Source organism: Somniosus microcephalus, chromosome 27 (assembly GCF_052327205.1).
Source record: "Somniosus microcephalus isolate GS21.2 chromosome 27, FLI_Smic_1.0, whole genome shotgun sequence".
NCBI lineage: Eukaryota > Metazoa > Chordata > Chondrichthyes > Squaliformes > Somniosidae > Somniosus > Somniosus microcephalus.
Genome location: NC_141013.1, coordinates 10,174,038 through 10,194,771, shown reverse-complemented (window position 1 = coordinate 10,194,771; position 20,734 = coordinate 10,174,038). Strand labels below are relative to the sequence as shown.

Genomic DNA, 20,734 nt, shown 5'->3' with positions numbered 1-20,734 from the left:
GTCTTGGGCCAGGGATTCCCAGGTGTCGGTGGGGATGTTACACTTTTTCAAGGAGGCTTTGAGGGTATCCTTGAAGCGTTTCCTCTGCCCACCTCGAGCTCTCTTGACAGCACCCCGCCCACCCACCCGTCCCGTCAACCACCGTCTGCCCCACCTGTGACAGAGACTGTAGGTCCCGCATTGGACTCATCAGTCACCTGAGAACTCATTTTTAATGTGGAAGCAAGTCATCCTCGGCTCCGAGAGACCGCCTAAGAAGACGACTATCCGTGGCGTGATAGTTACACGTAGAATGAACTCTCCCAGTACTCTTCTGCTGAGACAGCAGGTGGTTGAGAACCAGGAACCAGCCAGTGCTGTCTGCCAACTGGAGGGGGGGGGGGGGCGGTGGCCAAGGGAAATCTGTGGGCAAAATAACTTGGGCTACTTTGCCACAAATTCCAGCAGCCAGTTGGCAGCCAGCACTGGCTGGTTCCTGGTTCTCGGCCACCTGCTGTCTCAGCAGAAGATTACTGGGAGAGTTGATTCTATCTGTAACTATTCATGCCACGGATAGTATTCAAACGTGCGCGGTATAAAGTGAGACTCTGCTTCGGCTGAATAATCGTGGGGTCCCTTTTCTAGGGAACCCACCGTCTTGGGTCAGTGCCAGGAGAGACCAGTCACTGCCCCCTTAGCCACCTCGCCCAGCTGGCCTGAGCCCAGCTCCTCAGCGCTAGAACAAAATGTGCTGATATCTGGACGAGCCTTGCTGTTCTGTGTCTGCAAGTCCCATGTGTTGTCTCCTGTTTTAAAGTACCATTACCCGAGAGAACAGGTCAGCCTGCCTGAAATTAGTGTTTTAATTTTTTTTTTAAAACCTTTTAAAATGGAAGAGGTCTGATTTCTGCACCCGAGCTCCGTCTTCCCGTTGGGAGCTGAGCAACGATCCCCTCGGTCACCCCGCCTGTAGAATGTGCCGGTGACAACATTACAGCTCAGCTGCCCAAATCGCTGTGGTCCAGAGTGTTTGTTGGCCCGTGGCTCGTGGTCTCCTCCCCCCCCCCGGCTCTTGGAGCAGTCAGAGCTGGGCTGGGAGGAGTGAAGCCATTACTTGGCTTCCACCACAACAACTAGGCATGGCTTGGAGTGTGATGCTTGCCACTGTGCGGCTATGTTAGCTTTTAGCCTCTTCCAACTTTCTCCCTCACCAGAAGGCGCGAACTAATAGTTTTGCTGGGACTCATGCTGTGTTCTCATTCCACTTCCTTCCTCATCCAATGCACATTCAAACGCAAGCTTTCCAGGATAAGCGGGGGAGTGGGTGGGGAGTACAATTAGGAGCAGCAACCTTGGTTGATGTTTTTCCCCCTTCCTTAGCCCATTGGTGCGAAGACCAGTTATAGCGCCCCCCCAGCGTCATTTCAGTTGAGGTCCGGTAACAGACCAGAGAACCAACCCGGAGCCTTCCTGCTCTGTTAGTGAGGAATACAGTACTGAGGGAGTGCCGCACTGTCGGAGGTGCCGTCTTTCTAGTAAGATGTTAAACCGAGGTCCAGTCTGCTCTCTCAGGTGTGCGTAAATGATCCCATAATTCGAAGAAGAGCAAGGGGAGTTCTCCCCGGTGTCCTGGCCAATATTTACCCCCTCAGCAAACACCTAAAAACAGATGATCTGGTCATTGTCACATTGCTGTTTGTGGGACCTTGCAAATTGGCTGCTGCGTTTCTATACTACAACAGTAACTGCATGCGCGTCATTGACTGTGAAGCTTTGGGGCGTCCTGAGATCACCAAAGGCATTAAATAAATGCGTGTCTTTTGTTTTTCTTTTATGGGTGAGTCAGATACTGCAGCTTAACGGCAGTGCTATGGTAGACACAATCTACACCTGGAGTACGAGGGAAAATATTCAGTTGCAAAGAGGAACACAAACTCATTGGGGGCACACCGGACTTGTTATATCAGCAGCAGACCCCAATTAGTGGAGCCTGAGCCTCCAGTCAGCAGTATTCTTTGAAAGGGGAAATACATTGTCCCAACGGCTAGCGGGGGAGATGCCTGTACTCTTGCCTGTCGGCACCAGTCATCCATTTTTAATTAACTTTATGTTCAATACTGCTGGCTATAGAGGTAAGCTTGGAGCAGAATATTTTGCGTGGAACGTGCCACAACCCCCACAATGCAATATCACAAATGGAGGACATGTTGGCCGAGTCCTCACCTTCAGTCCCTTTCGTGAGGTCACTTGCACAGAGTTTCGTGAGGTCACTCGCACAGAGTTCCATGAGGTCACTCGCACAGAGTTTCGTAAGGTCACTAGCATAGAGTTTCGTGAGGTCACTCGCACAGAGTTTCGTGACGTCACTCGCACAGAGTTTCGGGAGGTCGCTAGCACAGAGTTTCGTGAGGTCACTAGCACAGAGTTTCGTGAGGTTACTAGCAGAGTTTCGTGAGGTCACTAGCACAGAGTTTCGTGAGGTCACTAGCAGAGTTTCGTGAGGTCACTCGCACAGAGTTTCGTGAGGTCACTAGCACAGTTTCGTGAGGTCACTCGCACAGAGTTCCGTGAGGTCACTCGCACAGAGTTCCGTGAGGTCACTCGCACAGAGTTTCGTGATGTTGCATCAGGAGGTTCTGCACAAAATGGGGAGGGGTGGTCTAACCTGGCATAGCTCCTCTCTCTTTGGAGAATGAGTGGGTTGGGATGAGTGCCCATGAATTTGCCAGGTCGAATGGAACCCTTTCTTAAGGATTTTTAAAAACGAGGATCAGCCCTGATGTAATTGAATGGCAAACAGGCTCGAGGGGCTGAATGGCCTCCTCTTGTTCCTAACCCACGTGAAGAGCTGAGGCCCAAAGTACCGGACACCTCTGAACTTGAAAGGAATAGGGCAGAAGGGAACGTAAAATAGGAAGTAAGGATTAGAAACTTGGGGTTTGTCGACTGTATGGGGAAGGGCAGTCTCAGTGAGGCTGGGAGTGCCACAGTTCTGAGGTCCTTGTGAGTAGGAGAAAGTGTGAGAAGTCTTGATCTCAACAGGATGAGGATAAAGTGAGGAAGAACTGTGTAGGACAGTGCATTCGAAGCTTAGAAGGAACAAGAAAGGAGATTGTAAAGGAAACCTGATGCTAATTATTTTGATTATATCAAGAGGCAAATGAAGATGCAATGGAGAGATAGAGGTTGGTGGAATCTCGAGGTGGCAGTTGGAATTGCCTATCAGAGGATAAGCTTTTCCTTGTTTCCTATCCAGGAGTGCAAGAGGTGCCGGATATGAGAGCACCATTCAAGTGTGGGATGTACTTGGATTTAATTAACAGACTAGAACTGTTGAGGGGAAAAGAGGAAACAAAACTTCTTGGAGGAAGCTTTCATGATTGAGGAGATGTGGGAGTTCCACTTGAGGCCAGAGGAGATAGTGAGGCCAAGAATTTCAGTGTGTGAAGATGGACTAAAGGGTGGAACCATCAGAGGTCAGAGTTGTCTCTAATTGGTTGTTCAAAGTATTGTGTGTCCTGGACACCTAACGTCGAAGTTTTGGTCTGCGGTTCCCTGGGCAACGGCCAACCTCCAGCGTGAGACATGATTTCCTCCCTTAACCAACACCACCAAACACAGATTACCTGGTCATTCATCTCATCTGCCATTTTGTGGAAACTTGCTGTGCACAAATTGGGTGCCGTTTTTTTGGGACGCCCGGAGGTCGTGCAAGGCGCTATATAAATGCAAGTTCTTTCATTCTTTTATTGGTTGTGAGGATGCCTTGAGGTGCCCCCAGGATGTGAAAGGCTTTACCCATCGTAAGAAGTGGTGACTGCGAGACACGGGTACAGGCATCTCTCCCTCTGCAACATAGTTAACTGGAGGCCAACTTCACCGACTATATCTCCCCTTTGATCACTGCACGTTGATTGTCACGTAATACCTACACAGCGGTCACACGGCGCACACGGGTGATTGCGAGTGGCTAGGTTGCGGCGGCCGACGGGCATTAGGTGCTGACCGCACTCACGTTGGCCTTTTTTTCAGTAAAGAATCTCTTCAGGATGATCACCTGGCCAACAGTAACCAGGAAAAGCATGATGCTCTCGCTCGCCGCCCAGTAGATAACGTGGGTGCTGACGGTTTCTGCGTGCAGACGGTCAATCATCGCCCGTACACGTTGGCGTGACTGCAAGTTGACCACGGTCTTCATTGCATAGTGGACGGAGGCACAGGAGGATTCCAGCTGAAGAGGGAAGCAAGAAGGATCCCGATGAATTCCAACCGCCAAGACCATCAATGGCTACATAAATGGAGAAGGTTCCTACACTTACACAAGCAGTTATGATGGATCTTCAAACATCAGCACTCTTACTCTCCATTCTGCCAGAGATAATCTTGCAGGGCTCAGCATGGTTGCTGTAATTGTTACCCGCAAGTCCGGCACCTGGTAGAATTTACTCACCCTGCATCTCGGCAGAAACCGGCTGAGTGGGTGGACAGGCAGTTAAACTGCCCCGTGTGACTTATGCACAAAAGGACCGGGGGGGGGGGGGGGGGGGGGAGAATGAGGAGAATTTTGTTTTACACAGCGAGTTGTCGTGATCAGCAATGCGCTGCCTGAAAGGGACGGAGGAAGCAGATTCAATAGTAACTTTCAAAAGGGAAATGGGATATACATACTTGAAAAGGAAAAATTTTGCGAGTCTGTGTGGAAAGAGCAGGGGTGTGGGACTAATTGGAGAGCGCTTTCAAAGAGGCACAATGGGCCAAATGGCCTCCTTCTGTAATGTTAAGATTCTATGATACTAGGAATCTCATCCGATTACGGGTATGATAGCATAGCGGTGTTGCTGGACTAATAAATGTTACTGGACTAATAATCTAGCGGCCTGTACTAATGATCCGGAGACATGAGTTTAAATCCCACCACGGCTAGCTGGGAATTTAAATTCAGTTAATTAAATAAATCTGGAATAAAAAGCTAGTCTCAATAATGGTGACCATGAAACTACCGGATTGTTGTAGTGAACCCATCTGGTTCACTAATGTCCTTTAGGTAATTAAACCTACTGTACTTACCCAGTCTGGCCTATATGTGACTCCCGACCCACGCCAATGTGGTTGACTCTTAACTGCCCTCTGAAATGGCCGAGCCAGCCACTCAGAAGTACCAAAGGGCATTAAATGCTGGCATTGCCAGCGATGCCCACATCCTGTGAATGAATAAAAAAGAAATGGCCAATGCAAGAGACGTGCCATTGCTCAGCCAAACACACAGAACTCTCGGCCTCCTTTTGTCCTCCTAGAACCTAAGCCTGGCGTCACCCAATCGCTCCTCGTGTCTTTTCAACCTCGGCAGTGTGCTGCACTTGGGCCTTCAACTAGGGTTCTCCATTAACAGAAATACATGGAGCACTGCTTCAAAGCCGTACCCTTCCATAGGCCCTGTTAGGGCAAGCAGCCAAATTTCCACAGGCCTGTCGAGACCAACTAACCTGCGTGAGAGCAGAAGCCTTGTCCCCGACATTGGGGAGAATTGGGAGCTCTTCGCCAGCCTGGAGGTGGAAGTAAATCTTCTTGTGAGTGAAAGTGGAGAACTGGTTGCCGAAGCAGAACTTGTAGACACCGGGGAACTCCGCCTTCCCTACAAAGGTGTCGTAGCGGATCTTGTGCTTTCTGTAGACCATTCGTCTTATGGGATCTTCGATGAAACAATCCACATCGTAGTGACCGCCTGCAACCACCTGTTGAGAACAAGAATATTCAACTTTTATCAACTTGATTAAATGCTGATCCGACACCAAGCCACATCCTAAGGGAATCCAGAATAAAGGGGGGTACAGCCTGCCCTTGTATTTATGTTGGGTGGGGGGCGGGACAAGTCTACACATAATCAGGCACCAACACTCCCGAGGGATGAGTAGCATTGGTGACCTGCTCAAACTCTGCTCCTACTCTCAGTTTGCAATGTCTGCCCAACTGTGGGTCTGCCCAAACTACTAATTGAGGTGTTTAAGATAAGTAAAGGATTTGATAGGGTAGATAGAAAGAAACTATTTCCCCTGGTGGTGCGGTGGTGGGGGAGGGAGTCCGGAACAAGGAGGCATAACCTTAAAATTAGAGCCAGGCCGTTCAGGAGTGATGTCAGGAAACACCCCTTTACACAAAGGGTATCGGAAATCTGGAACTCTCTCCCCCAAAAAGCCGTTGAGGCTGGGGGTCAATTGAAAATATCAAAACGGAGATTGATAAAATCTGTTAGGGAAGGGTATTAAGGGATTTGGAGCCTAGCTGGGTAAAGGGAGTTAAGATACAGGTCGCCATGATCTAATTAAATGGTGGAACATGCTCAAGGGGGCTGAATGGCCTACTCCTGTTCGTATGTTCCTACAGGTTACGGTCTGGAGTTTAGGGCATGCATTTCCTCACTCCCCCTATTCTTTTCTTTCCTTTTCTGAAGCCAGAGACTCATCTTGGGGTACGGTTGAAGAGGAACTGGTCATCCTTCCCGTGCAAGTTGTGCCAGCATGGTGCCACCAACCTTGACCACATCTTCTTTCTTTTCTTTATTACTCTCTTCAACTTTGGTAACGGTCTGTTCCGAGGTTGTGGTTGAGGCACATTGTTGGGTCAAAGTAGAGGAAGTTCTAACAGGACTGTATCTGGCCTGGGGGGGGTGCTTGATGGGGGCAGGCTAGAGGGAGAATTACACAGTATATCAACCGTGCGGTCTCTGATCCAGAACTGCTTGATGCTGACCCTTCTCCAACACTTTAAAGTTTTGCATTTGATCATGAAAAAAAACTTACGAAAAGAAAATTTGTAACTTTTGAAACTTGTCAGGAATACCACCTATTGGTTAATTATTTGAATCGACATAGAAACATAGAAGATAGGAGCAGGAGTAGGCCATTCGGCCCTGCTCCGCCATTCAATGTGATCATGGCTGATCATCCAAATTCAGTACCCTGTCCCTGCCTTTTCCCCATATCCCTTGATCCCTTTAGCCTCAAGAAATATATCCAACTCCTTCTTGAATATATTTAATGAATTGGCCTCCACCGCCCTCTGTGGCAGAGAATTCCACAGGTTCACCACTCTCTGGGTGAAGAAATTCCTCCTCATTTCAGTCCTAAATGGCTTACCCCTTATCCTTAGACTATGACCCCTGGTTCTGGACTCCCCGGCCATCAGGAACATCCTTCCTGCATCTAATCTGTCCAGACCTGACAGAATTTATAGGTTTCGATGAGATCCCCTCTCAATCTTCTAAACTCCAGTGAGTATAAGCCCAATCGACACAATCTCTCCTCATACGTCATTCCTGCCATCAGCCTGGTGATGGCAGACAGACACTTGGAATGGTGTGCTAGACCAATGGAGAATTCGCACTTCCTTCTTGCTGGCCCACGGCATTCCTCTTGAACCAAGGGTTTCTCTGGAGTGGTTTTTATAAAGTATATTTTGGAATCAGTTCCTCGAACCCGCCAATGGCGTTGAATGGAAATATTTGTTTCTTTTACACCACCAACAAAAACAACCACCATCTGACCCTTCTGATCAGACTTGGCCCTGGCATAGCAACAGATCTGCTGTGTGCATCTCCTGATCTCTCTCAATCATCTATCCTCTCATTCTCCGCAGTTCCCTTCCAGCTCAAGTGATGTGCAAACTGTCGTGTTTCATTTATTATTTTTAATTACTGTTTTTGTGCAAATTTTGTGCTCATCAAGCATTTGTAGGCGAGATGGAGCAGATGGAGAATAAACCTCCCTCTACACTGCCCCCTCATATACTCCCACGTGCAGCACAGGTTAAGTGCAGACTTAAAACTCGCCACGCTTTCCCAACAATGAAGTATTCCCCATTGCACAGATGTTGACATTTTCCAATGTCCCACACCAACCATCTTGGAGTCTCCCTACATAAGATTGCCAATTAATGCTGATCTAGGAACGGTTTTGTGCTCTAGCTCCAAGCCCCATATAATTTGGATTGGGACTGGCCAAGTTTATTTCACATAGAACCATTGCAGCCATGCGATGAAAGGCCAGAGTCTAATCCATTACACCAGCCAGTTCCCCCACATTTCACGAACTTACAGAAAAGTATTAATGGCACACATGCCAATTGGAGTGACTGAAGTTTGAACTCTGGAAAAACTGCAGTGAGTCCTGGCCTAGACAAGATTCCTCCCACAATAGCACACACCTAACCAGGGGCAATGAGAAGGCAAATGGGAATGAAACCCCAGCCCCAAGTACCACAACACAGCTTAGCTCTCACCTAACAGCAATATATTCCAGCAGGAGTCACTGGAGGTTCATCAGGAATCTAAATCATAGAATCATACAATCTTACAGCACAGAAGGAGGCCATTCAGCCCATCATGCCTGTGCCGGCTCTCTGCAAGAACTATCCAATTTGCTGTGATGCCCCCATGGAGGAATAGCCTAACACATGAAGACTGGCCATTAGATTAGCTATCGAAGGACAGCCAGCACCTGTGGAACCTTACCTCAATATGAGTCAGTGCCTTCACGAGAGGCCGGGGGGGGGGGGTGGATTTTTAAAAAAAATGATTAATGCAAGGGCCTAGTTCTGAAATTGGGATGAATCTAGTTTAGGAACAGACCTGTAATACAGCTTGGCCGGGGAACTGGCCAACTCAGCAGGCAGTGCAGGCATTGTACATTACGCCCCCTAAACATCAGTCCTTCCTCTTCCCAATAGAGGCTGTGCACTGAATCCTGGAAAAGCTTCACTGCGTTGGGTAGAATTCCCAGGGAGCAGGTACTGATTGGCACCGACAAATCATTGCTATATTGCTGGTGTGATGCCAGAACCATTGTGTGGAGCTGCCAGTGCAGGCTTACACTGGCCCAGTGTTGACACTAGGATTTCAGTGAGGTGTGATGGCGTGCGTGTGAGATTTTCACACTGCGTCCTTGAGCAGTGAAAAGCATCCCAGTGGTACAAGTCTAGATGTTGTCCTTTGTGTGTGTGTGTGTGTGTGTGAATTTTCAGCTGAGGCTGGCTGGTGGCGATAGGTCTGTCACTGGGAGCAACTGGACAAATTTGAGCGGGTGAATTAATAGCATCACACAAGTGTATCCCACTGCATCAGAATATATTGACTCAATGTGATCCATCCTACAGTGCATTGACCCAGGGACAACAGAACTGGCCATTTGGACCACCCTTTCAATAGGCAAAGCAGAGCTCTGTGCCGGGCTCTCCGTACCGACATCAGGCCGTCAGGTTCAAAGTTCACCATCCAGTCAGTGCTTCTCCGCTGTTATACTGCATCCCCCTAGTCTTCCCCTCCCCTCCACCTCTCTCAAAGGCCAATTATCTCTGGGGCACCGCGCTAATGGAAGCCAGACACTCTCCAGAACCTCCCCCGAGTGGTTCAACAGAATGGCAGACATGTTTCAAAATACCATTTGTAGTTATACTGCAAACAGAGCAACAACAACAACAACCACCTGCATTTATACAGCACCTTTAACATAGTAAAACGTCCCAAGGTGCTTCACAGGAGCGATTATCAAACTAAATTTGACACCGAGACACATCAGGAGATATTAGGACAGGAAAGGGGTAGGTTTTAAGGAGAGTCTTAAAAAGGAGAGAGAGAGGTAGAGAGGTTTAAGGAGGGAATTCCAGAGCTCGGGGCCCAGGCATCTGACGGCACGGCCACCAATGGTGGAGCGGTGAAGATCGGGGATGCGCAAGAGGCCAGAATTGGAGGAGCACAGAGATCTCGGAGGGTTGTAGGCAATGTTCCCCCTAATTTTTTGGGGAGTGCGCGGCCCAAAGTTTCACGCAGGCGTAAAGTTTCACATTGGAAAAGCCAGTCCTGGGCTGCGCGGGGCATAGGGAACGCTGGTTGTAGGGCTGGAGGAGGTTACAGCGATAGGGAGCGGCAAGGCTATGGAGGGATTGAAAGAAAGACAGACTTGCATTTCTATAGCGCCTTTCACGACCACCGGACGTCCCAAAGCGCTTTACAGCCAATGAAGTACTTTTGAAGTGTAGTCACTGTTGTATTGTGGGAAACGCGGCAGCCAATTTGCGCATAGCAAGCTCCCACAAACAGAAATATGATAATGACCAGATAATCTGTTTTAGTGATGTTGATTGAGGGATAAATATTGGCCCCAGGACACCGGGGAGAACTCCCCTGCTCTTCTTCAAAATAGTGCCACAAGATCTTTTACGTCCACCTGAGAGAGCAGACGGGGTCTCGGTTTAACATCTCATCTAAAAGATGGCAGCTCCGACAGTGCAGCACTCCCTCAGCACTGCACTGAGTGTGTCAGCCTGGATTTTCGTGCTCAAGTCCCTGGAGTGGGGACTTGAACCCACGACCTTCTGATTCACTGAGCCACAGCTGAAAACAAGAATGAGAATTTTAAAATCGAGGCATCGCCTAACCGGGAGCCAAGGTAGGTCAGCGAGCACAGGGATGATCAACGAGCACAGGGATGATGGGTGAGTGAGCAAGATGAAAGAGGGTTGATACCACCCCCACTTCACAGTGTGCTCAAGAAAAGAAAATGCAGAATACATGTTGGCTGTTAAAAAAAGGCCTACATTAACCCAAAACACTTCACATACAATACATTACCCTGAAATGCATTGACTGTTGTTTTGTAGGCAAACAAGGCAACCATTATGCACATAGCAAGATCCCACAAACAGCGATGTTTGGCCAGTGCACCAGGATCATGTCCATTGTGCCCCTTAGTGGACGGAATCTGCATTGATACTCTGGGAGGAGCTCTTCAGCCACTGAGAGAAGGCGATTGAGGAGGATTCTTGCGATGACTTTCCCTGTGGCAGACAGCAGGGAGACTCATCTGTAATTACCGCAATCGGACTTGTTGCCTTTCTTGAAGATGGTCACAATTACGGCGTCTCTGAGATCCCTGGCATGCTTTCCTCCTTCCAGATAAGAGAAATGAGTTCATGTATTCACGCCAATAATGCTTCTCCGCCATGTTTTAGCGCCTCGGCGGGGATTCCATCTGCTCCTGAGGCCTTGTTGTTCTTCAGTTGTCAGATGGCCTTTTCAACCTCATGCCGGGCTGGGGTTGCGCTGAGACGGTGGCGGGGTAGCATGCTGCGGGATGGAGTTGAGGACACTCGCGCCAAAGACAGAGCCTCGGTTAAGGAGATCTTTGAAGTGCTCCTACCAGCGGGCACTGACTGCCTCTCTGGCCTTGATGAGTGCCTCTCCGTTCTTGGCCCGCAGTGGGGTAGGACCTTGGGTCGTAGGTGGTCTTGACTGCGCTAAAGAATCCACGCATATCATGGTTGTCGGCTAGCTGCTGGATCTCCTGCGCGTTCTCCACCCACCATCTGTTCTTTAGATCGCGAATTTTTTGCTGAACACGTCAATGTTATTGCTCAGGCCAACATCCCCAGCATCGAAGCTTTGACCACGCTCGTTCAGCTCTGATGGACGGGCCACATCGTCCGCATACCCGATACGAGACTCCCAAAACAAGCGCTCTACTCGGAGCTCCGGCACGGCAAGAGAGCCCCAGGTGGCCAGAGGAAATGCTTCAAGGACACCCTCAAAGCCTCCTTGAAAAAGTGCAACATTCCCTCCAACACCTGGGAATCCCTGGCCCAAGACCGCTCAAAGTGGAGGAGAAGCATCTGGGAAGGCGCCGAACACCTCGAGTCTCTTCGCTAGGAGCAAGCGGAAGCCAAGCGCAAGGAGTGCATGTCAACCCAAGCACCCCACCCATCCGCCCCTTCAACCACCATCTGCCCCACCTGTGACAGAGACTGTAGGTCCCGCATTGGACTCATCCGTCACCCGAGAACTCATTTTTAGTGTGGAAGCAAGTCATCCTCGGTTGCGAAGGACTGCCTAAGAAGAGAAAAAGAGTGCACCAGGAGAACCCCTTTGCTCTTTAAATAGCCCCTCCTGATCTTTAACAATCCAGCTACATCAGTAGACATCTCAGTCTTAACATCTCATCGGAGGGACACTACCCTCCGATACCAGGTTACCCTACAGTGGGGCTTAAACCCACCACCTTCCATCTCGCAGGAGAGAGCGCGACCAACTGCGCCCAGTCCGACTGCAGTTATACCGCCCACCTTGCGCTGTTGTTGGTGCAAAATCGCCCCCCCCCCAAAAAAAAGCTTTGCAGTAAAAATAAGTTATGAAAGAGTAACTTGCTGTCTAGCCCAGCCTGCACCTGTCCATTGGGATTGCTGCCATATGGATGCAGCAATCAGCCAGCAGGTACATCTAATCCAATTTCTTTTCTACAAGAGACCAGCCTGGTTTGCACCTTACCTGGAAAACCAGCGTGTACTGAACGTCCTTCTCGATCTCCTCGAAGAAACACTGAACCTCTTTATCCGGCAGTTCGAATGTGAGTTCACTTAAAGTGGCGTATGCCAAAGGCAGGAGCATCAGAAACGCGAAGAACATGATCATGGTTGCAGCGAAATGTGATGCAGAGCCGGGGGTATTGATGCAAGAGCAGGCTTAAAAACCAGACGAGCAACAATATGCAGATTGCACTGCCTGCCTGTCTGAGCCGGTGCAGAGAAGCCGCTTCCTCCTTGCATGCAGCTTGTTTTTAGAAAAATAATCGTCTCGCATTCACATGTCTGTTTCAGCCCCGCCTCCCAACCTCGGTGTCTGGGGTCGGGCTAAACCTGACGTGGCAGCAAGGATTGCTCCTTCCGGGAACTGTGCGTTTAAGGAAAAAAGGGGGAGAGAGTTGCAAGAATTTTTTAAAAATTGCAATACTATCAGGATTTCTACAGCACAAAATTCAATTAAACAAGTTAGTATCCTGTTTTTTAAAAATCCAATTAAATAAGTTAGTATCCTGTTTTTTTCCCCAGGATACAATTCCCTCTTAGCTTTTCCCTCCAGCATGGGAAACAAGAACATAGACTCCTAGCACCTTAGCCATTCGGCCCATCCAGCCGGTGCTAGCTCATTATAAGGGCCATCCACTTCGGCCCATTCTCCGTTCGAAGGGTCATCGACCTGAAACGTTAACTCCGTTTCTGTCTCCGCAAAAGCATGCCTGACCCGCTGAGTAATTCCAGCATTTTCTGTTTTTATTTCAGATTTCCAGCATCCGCAGTATTTTGCTTTTGTATAAGCATCTGAGGGAGAAGGGAATCGAGGATTATGCTGCTAGAGTTAGATGAGGAAAGACGGGAGGAGGCTCGAGTGGAGCATAAACACCGGCATGGACTGGTTGGGCCGAATGGCCTGTTTCTGTGCTGTATATTCTATGTAATCCTATGTACATAACAATAGTTGCTGCGCTTCAGAAAGTAATTGATGGTGTGAAGTGATCTGAGAAGATTTGTTGTGCTAAGATTAAATTCAAATGTGGTATATTCGTTCCAGTAGAGGCCAGGTGTGTAATGGAGAGCCTGAGAACCATTAGTTCCTTTTGCAGCCACAACTTCTTTTCCTCTTGCCTAATCATTCTGTCCTGTGCAACCCCTTGCTTCTGGACATTCTGTTTGAAGTGATCTCATTATTGCCCCATTAGCTCAGAATGAGCCTGTAAAACCACAGTGGCGGGCGGGGGGGTGCAATTCAGCGGATTTTCTGGGTGGAAATTCTGGAGGGCGGCTTCATGTGTGAACGGCAGATGCACAGACTGAGGGTCAGTCTGGGGGGCGGCGGTGGTGATTTAATTAGAATTCCTTGTTTTTGTTGCCAATATTCCCTCATCCTCCCCTCAAGGTGCTGACTCTTGTTGCTGGGCTCGTAAGATCCCAAATAAATACAGGCCAGGAAAGGCAAACTGGCCAGAACGCAAAATCATATCGGGTAGAAAGATAGAAACTATATCCGCTGGTTGGGGCGTCTGGGACTAGGCGACATTGCCTTAAAATTAGAGCCAGACCTTTCAGGAATAAAGTTAGGAAACACAACAACAACAATTTGTATTTATATAGCGCATTTAACATCATAAAATGTCCCAAGGCGCTGCACAGAAGTGTTATAAAACAAAATTTGACACGGGCCACATAAGGGGATATTAGGGCAGGGTAGGTTTTAAGGGGTGTCTTAAAGGAGGAGAGAGAGGGAGCGAGACGGAGAAGTTCAAGCAGGGAATTCCAGAGCTTAGGGCCCAGGCAGCTGAAGGCGTGGCCACCAATGGTTGAGCGATTATAATCAGGGATCCTCAAGAGGGCAGAATTGGAGGAACGCAGATATCTCGGGGGGGGGGGGGGGGTTGTGGGGCTGGAAGAGATTACAGAGACAGGGAGGGGCGAGGCCATGGAGGGATTTGAAAACAAGGATGAGAATTTTGAAATCGAGGTGTTGCTTAACCAGGAGCCAATGTAGGTCAGTGAGCACAGGGGACATGGGTGAACGGGACTTGGTGCGAGTTAGGACACGGGCAGCCGAGTTTTGGATGACCTCAAGTTTGCGTAGGGTAGAACGTGGGAGGCCAGCCAGGAGTGCGTTGGAATAGTCAAGTCTAGAGGCATGTGGGTGTCACTGGTAAGGTCAGTATTTACAGCACCGAATACAAGTCCAGTTTGTCCACTCACTCCTGTGTTTTGTGATACGGAGTCGTTAATCATACGAGGTTTTTAATGGATTTTTCTTTTAATCAACAATAAGGAAAGCCTCAGAACTTAAGCCATAATCATATCAGCAGCCCAGCTCAGATCCTGCCTCTTATCCGGGTTTGCATTTGACAGAAGATGAGAGGCAAATTAGCACTGCATTCCCAATAACTGTTACTATCTGTGTCAGCTGTGGCTCAGTGGGTAGCACTACTCGCCTCTGAGTCTGAAGGCTGTGGGTTCAAGTCCCACTCCAGAGACTTGAGTACATAAATCTAGGGCTGACACTCCAGTGCAGTGCTGAGGTCCTGTCTTTCGGATGAGATATTAAACCGAGGCCCTGTCTGCTCTCTCAAGTGGATGTAAAAGATCCCATGGCATTATTTCAAAGTAAGAGCAGGGGAGTTCTCGCTGGTCAACCAACATAACAAAAAAAACAGATTATCTGGTCATTATCACATTGCTGTTTGTGGGGGCTTGCTGTGTGTAAATTGGCTGCTGCGTTTCCCACATTACAACAGTGACTATGCTCCAAAAGTATTTCATTGACTGTAAAGTGCTTTGAGATGTCTGGTGGTCGTGAAAGGTGCCATAGAAATGCAAGTCTTTCTCTTTATTAACTCTCGAGCACTGAAGAAGGTTTAGCATGCCCAGGGGGACACTGGAGTGAGGGACTGAGGAGTATACCCCCCCCCCACCCCTTTCTGCTGCAGCCATGTCACAGTGATCGAGGCTGCTGTTGTCCGCCTCCTACGGAGATAGTCAGCCTGGTGTTTCAGCGAGTGGCTGGCACTAGAGAGGGACTTAACGTAAAGTTGCAAGAAGCTCAAATGGTCGGCCAACAGCCCAGCTTGAATACAGTCAGTGTCTGAGTTGCATCGAGTCTACAGCACAGAAACAAGCCATTCGGCCTAACTGTTCTATGCCGGAGTTTATGCTCCACACGAGCCTCCTCCCACCCTTCATCTCATCCAATCGGCATATCCTTCTATTCCTTCCTCCCCTCATGTGCTTATCTAGCTTTCCCTTAAATACATCTAAGCTTTTTGCCTCAACTATTCCTTGTGATAGCGAGTTCCACATTCTAATCACTCTCTGGGTAAAGAAGTTTCTCCTGAATTTCCTATTGGATTTATTAGTGACTATCTTATATTTATGGCCCCTAATTTTTGAATCCTCCTTAAGCGGAAACATCTTCTCTACATCTACCCTATTGAACCTTTCATCATTTTAAAGACCTCTATCAGGTCACCCCTCAGTCTTCTCTTTTCTAGAGAAAAGAGCCCCAGCCTGTTCAGTCTTTCCTGATAGTTATGTCCTCTCAGTTCTGGTATCATCCTTGTAAATCTTTTTTGCACATTATTCAATGCCTCTATATCCTTTTTTATAGTATGGAGACCAGAACTATACACAGTACTCCAAGTGTGGTCCAACCAAGGTTCTATGTGATGAAGGGATGGAGCACTGTGCTCGCTGACCAACATTGGCTCCCAGTCCGGCAATGCCTCGATTTTAAAATTCTCATCCTTGTTTTCAAATCCCCCCATGGCCTGGCCTCGCCCTCCCTATCTCTGTAATCACCTCCATCCCTACAACCCTCCGAGAGCTCTGCGCTCCTCCAATTCTGGCCTCTTGCGCATCTCCGATTTTCATCGCTCCACCATTGGCGGCCGTGCCTTCAGCTGCCTCAACCCATGTCCTCCTCCGAATTCCCCGCTCCCGCACTTCCCAGCGGGGACCACTGGATACTGGTCAGGAGAAAGAGCTGTGGTTGGTTGTTCCCAGGGGTTCAGAGGTCAATTGTGAGTCACCCAATGGCTAACCTGACAACTAGCCGGGTTGAACATTATTGGTTGATACCGCTCCACATCGCATTACCCATCTGAAGTCATTATTTGGGGTTTGTGGGAGGATCGGTTTGATTTTTATAATAAGATTGTTCATTTTTATTGTTCTAGCTGAAAACCTGTCAGTTTTAAAGGAAGTAAGACAGATAAACCCCATCCCCGGGCAGTGATGCCCACGGTTCAAGCCTAGAATTGGTCCTGTGTGATACTAGTTTTGAAAAGACTTGACATAAAATTCCTTTATCCAATGTTTTAATGAGGGTGTTGACTCATTTATTTTACAGAGACTTGAGCACAAAAATCCAGGCTGACTCTCCCAGTGCTGCACTGTCAGAGGTGCCGTCTTTCGGATGAGACGTTAAACCGAGGCCCCGTCTGCTCTCTTGGGTCCCATGCACTATTTCGAAGAAGTGATAGGGAGTTCCCCCCGGTGTCCTGGCCAATATTTATCCCTCAATCAACATCATTAAACAGATTACCTGCTCATTGTCACATTGCTGTTTGTGGGAGCTTGCTGTGCTCAAATTGGCTGCCGTGTTTCCTACATCACAACAGTGACTACACTCCAAAAAACGTACTTCATTGGCTGTAAAGCACTTTGGGACGTCCTGAGGTCGTGAAAGGCGCTGTAGAAATGCAAGTCTTTCTTTCTTTAAATAGATTTACGAGAATGATTCCAGGAATGAGGGACTTCAGTTACGTGGATAGACTGGAGAAGCTGGGGTTCTTTTCCTTAGAGCAGAGAAGATTGAGAGGAGATTTGATAGAGATGTTCAAAATCATGAGGGGTCTGGACAGAGTAGATAGAGAGACACTGTTCCTATTGGCCGAAGGGTCGAGAACCAGAGGACACAGATTTAAGGTGATTGGCAAAAGAACGAAAGGCGACGTAAGAAAAAACATTTTTACGCAGCGAGTGGTTAGGATCTGGAATGCACTGCCTGAAAGGGCGGTGGAGGCCGAATCAATCTTATCTTTCAAAAGGGAATTGGATAAGTATCTGAAGGAAAAAAAATTGCAAGCGTACGGGGGAAGGGCAGGGGAGTGGGACTGGCTGAGAGTCGGCACGGGCTCGACGGGCCGAATGGCCTTCTTCCATGTTGTAACCTTTCTATGTTTCCATGATTCTAGGTTGGTGCTTCGCTTAAAATGCTGGATACAGTAATTCCATCTGAAAAATGCTGAGGGTGCATATGCTTACTGGTCAGACTGTGGTATGTCTACGGTTTAGTCTTTCGCTGGTTTAAGGAATCTTTTCAAAAATGTATTGGCCCAGCTGCTGACCCAATCCGTGACTGAAAGGGACACATGCACAAAATCTGAATCCCCGGAACTTTAACTAACTCAGGAAACAAAGGGTAATGGTCGAAGGGTGTTTTTGTGACTGGAAGGCTGTTTCCAGTGGGGTTCCGCAGGGCTCAGTACTGGGTCCTTTGCTATTTGTGGTATATATCAATGATTTGGACTTGAATGTAGGGGGTATGATTAAGAAGTTTGCAGATGATACAAAAATTGGCCATGTGGTTGATAATGAAGAAGAAAGCTGCAGACTGCAGGAAGATATCAATGGACTGGTCGGGTGGGCAGAACAGTGGCAAATGGAATTCAATCCGGAGAAGTGTGAGGTAATGCATTTGGGGAGAGCTAACAAAGCAAGGGAATACACTATAAATGGTAGGACACTGGGAAGTGCAGAAGATCAGAGGGACCTTGGAGTGCATGTCCACAGATCCCTGAAGGTAGCAGGACAGGTAGATAAGGTGGTTAAGAAGGCATACGGAATACTTGCTTTATTAGCCGAGACACAGAATATAAGAGCAGTGAGGTTATGCTTGAACTGTATAAAACACTAGTTAGGCCGCAGCTAGAGTACTGCGTGCAGTTCTGGTCACCACATTACAGGAAGGATGTGATTGCACTAGAGAGGGTGCAGAGGAGATTTACAAGGATGTTGCCTGGGCTGGGGAATTTTAGCTATGAGGAAAGATTGGATAGGCTGGGGTTGTTTTCTTTGGAACCGAGGAGGCTGAGGGGAGACCTAATTAAGGTGTATAAAATTATGAGGGGTCTAGATAGAGTGGATAGGAAGGACCTATTTCCCTTAGCAGAGGGGTCGATAACCAGGGGGCATAGATTTAAAGTAATTGGTAGGAGGCTTAGAGGGGATTTGAGGAGAAACTTTTTCACCCAGAGGATGGTGAGGGGTCTGGAACTTTCTGCCTGAAAGGGTGGTAGAGGCAGAAACCCTCATCACATTTAAAAAGTACTTGGATGTACACTTGAAATGCCGTAACCTACAAGGCTACGGACCAAGAGCTAGAAAGTGGGATTAGGGTGGAGAGCTCTTTCTTGGCCGTCACGGACACGATGGGCTGAATGGCCTCCTTCTGTGCTGTAAATCTCTATGATTCTATGATTTGAATTAAATCTCTTCTACACGAAAAACTGAACCTGGCCTGTTCATACTTGCCTGGGTTTGATCCAGTTCACCTTCAGATACCACACATGGACGACTGCCTTAAAGCTGCTGGTTAGACCCACACCTTTGAAGTGAGATCTTCTTCTGCTCCAACATTGTGAACCGGGAGCAGGGTCCGCCACTCAGCTTCCCGTGTACAGTTACACAGAAGTTACAATGTGCGCACAGCAAGGTCCCACAAACAGCAATGAGATACTGACCAGATAACCTGCTTTATGGCTGAGGGTTTCCATAGCAGATGGGCTGAGGTCAAGGTGGAGGTGGGCAATATTATGGTGATGGAATTTTGATGTACGCCATTTTGATGTAATGTGTCCCCACTGCTCAGCAGATGGATGAGCAGTCCACACATCAAGAAGACTTACGTTTCTATGGCCCCCTTCACAACATCAGGACGTCTCAAAGCGCTTTACAGCCAATGAAGTACTTCGAAGTGTTGTAATGTAGGAAAAAAGGCACAAACATAGAAAGTTGGCGGGCAGGAAAAGACCAGCTGGTCCATCAAGCCTGGCCCACACCAATGATGGCCGGAGTGACTAGACACGACTTCCCTCCCCCCTCCCCCCCACATCTCCCCCATCGCCATGTCATCTCCTGGGAGAGGCCGGAAAAAAACCAAGGGCCAATAAGGGATAAAATACTCTGGAAAATTCCTCTCCGACCACCTCAGGCGGTCGAAACCGGTCCAGGAGCTCACACAGACCGAGTGTTCTCAATAAAGACGCTGACCTTCTCTATGATGCGATCTCGGCCCCAGTCAGGAACCGGTCCAGCTCCCTCTTGAAGGTATAGAGAGAGTCAGCATCCACCGCACCAGCCCGCAACACGTTCCAGAGGCCCAACATCCAGTCTACTCCCACTCTTACACAGTTTAAACTGCTGTCCCCTGGTCCTCCCCAATCTGTTAAACTGGAATAATCTCGCAATAGGGACGCTATCTAGCCCGTTATATATTTTATAGATCTCTATCAGGTCACCTCTAAGTCTACGCAGCTGTAAAATAAATAGACCAATGTCCTTGAGCCTATCTGAGTAGCTGAGGTTCTTTAAGCTAGGAATCATTCTCATAGCTCTCCTCTCGACCTTCTCCAAGGCCACTATATCACTCACCATGTATGTGGGATATGGCTCTGTACATGCAATTCCCCCACACGGTGATGGGACGCGGGTCTGTGCCTGTGTCTGTGATTCCTCCACACGGTGATGGGACATGGGTCTGTGCCTGTGACTCTCCCACACGGTGATGGGACGGGGGTCTGTGCCTGTGATACCCCTACACGGTGATGGGACGCGGGTCTGTGCCTGTGATTCCCCCACACGGTGATGGGACGTGGGTCTGTGCCTGTGATTCCCCCACACGGTGATGGGACGCGGGTCTGTGTCTGTGATACCCTCACACGGTGATGGGACGCGGGTCTGTGCCTGTGATACCCCCACACGGTGATGGGACGCGGGTCTGTGTCTGTGATACCCCTACACGGTGATGGGACGCGGGTCTGTGTCTGTGATACCCCTACACGGTGATGGGACGCGGGTCTGTGCCTGTGATTCCCCCACATGGTGGTGGGACGCGGGTCTGTGCCTGTGATACCCTCACACGGTGATGGGACGCGGGTCTGTGTCTGTGATACCCCTACGCGGTGATGGGACGCGGGTCTGTGTCTGTGATACCCCTACGCGGTGATGGGACGCGGGTCTGTGTCTGTGATACCCCTACACGGTGATGGGATGCGGGTCTGTGTCTGTGATACCCCTACACGGTGATGGGATGCGGGTCTGTGTCTGTGATTCCTCCACGCGGTGATGGGACGCGGGTCTGTGCCTGTGATTCCCCCACATGGTGGTGGGACGCGGGTCT

At 48.8% G+C, this 20,734-nt stretch overlaps 1 protein-coding gene across 1 annotated transcript; it reads right to left on the bottom strand.

Moving 5' to 3' along the window:
• Positions 1–1,772: 1,772 nt before the first annotated feature.
• On the bottom strand, positions 1,773–13,194 carry LOC147099961 (transmembrane emp24 domain-containing protein 3-like). The gene is made up of 3 exons (XM_085968496.1): positions 12,290–13,194; positions 5,463–5,711; positions 1,773–4,210 (listed from the first exon to the last, which is right to left on the bottom strand). Exons 1-3 carry the CDS (start codon positions 12,431–12,433, stop codon positions 3,974–3,976), a joined length of 630 nt encoding a protein of 209 aa, XP_085824622.1. The 5' UTR covers positions 12,434–13,194; the 3' UTR covers positions 1,773–3,973.
• Positions 13,195–20,734: the final 7,540 nt, after the last annotated feature.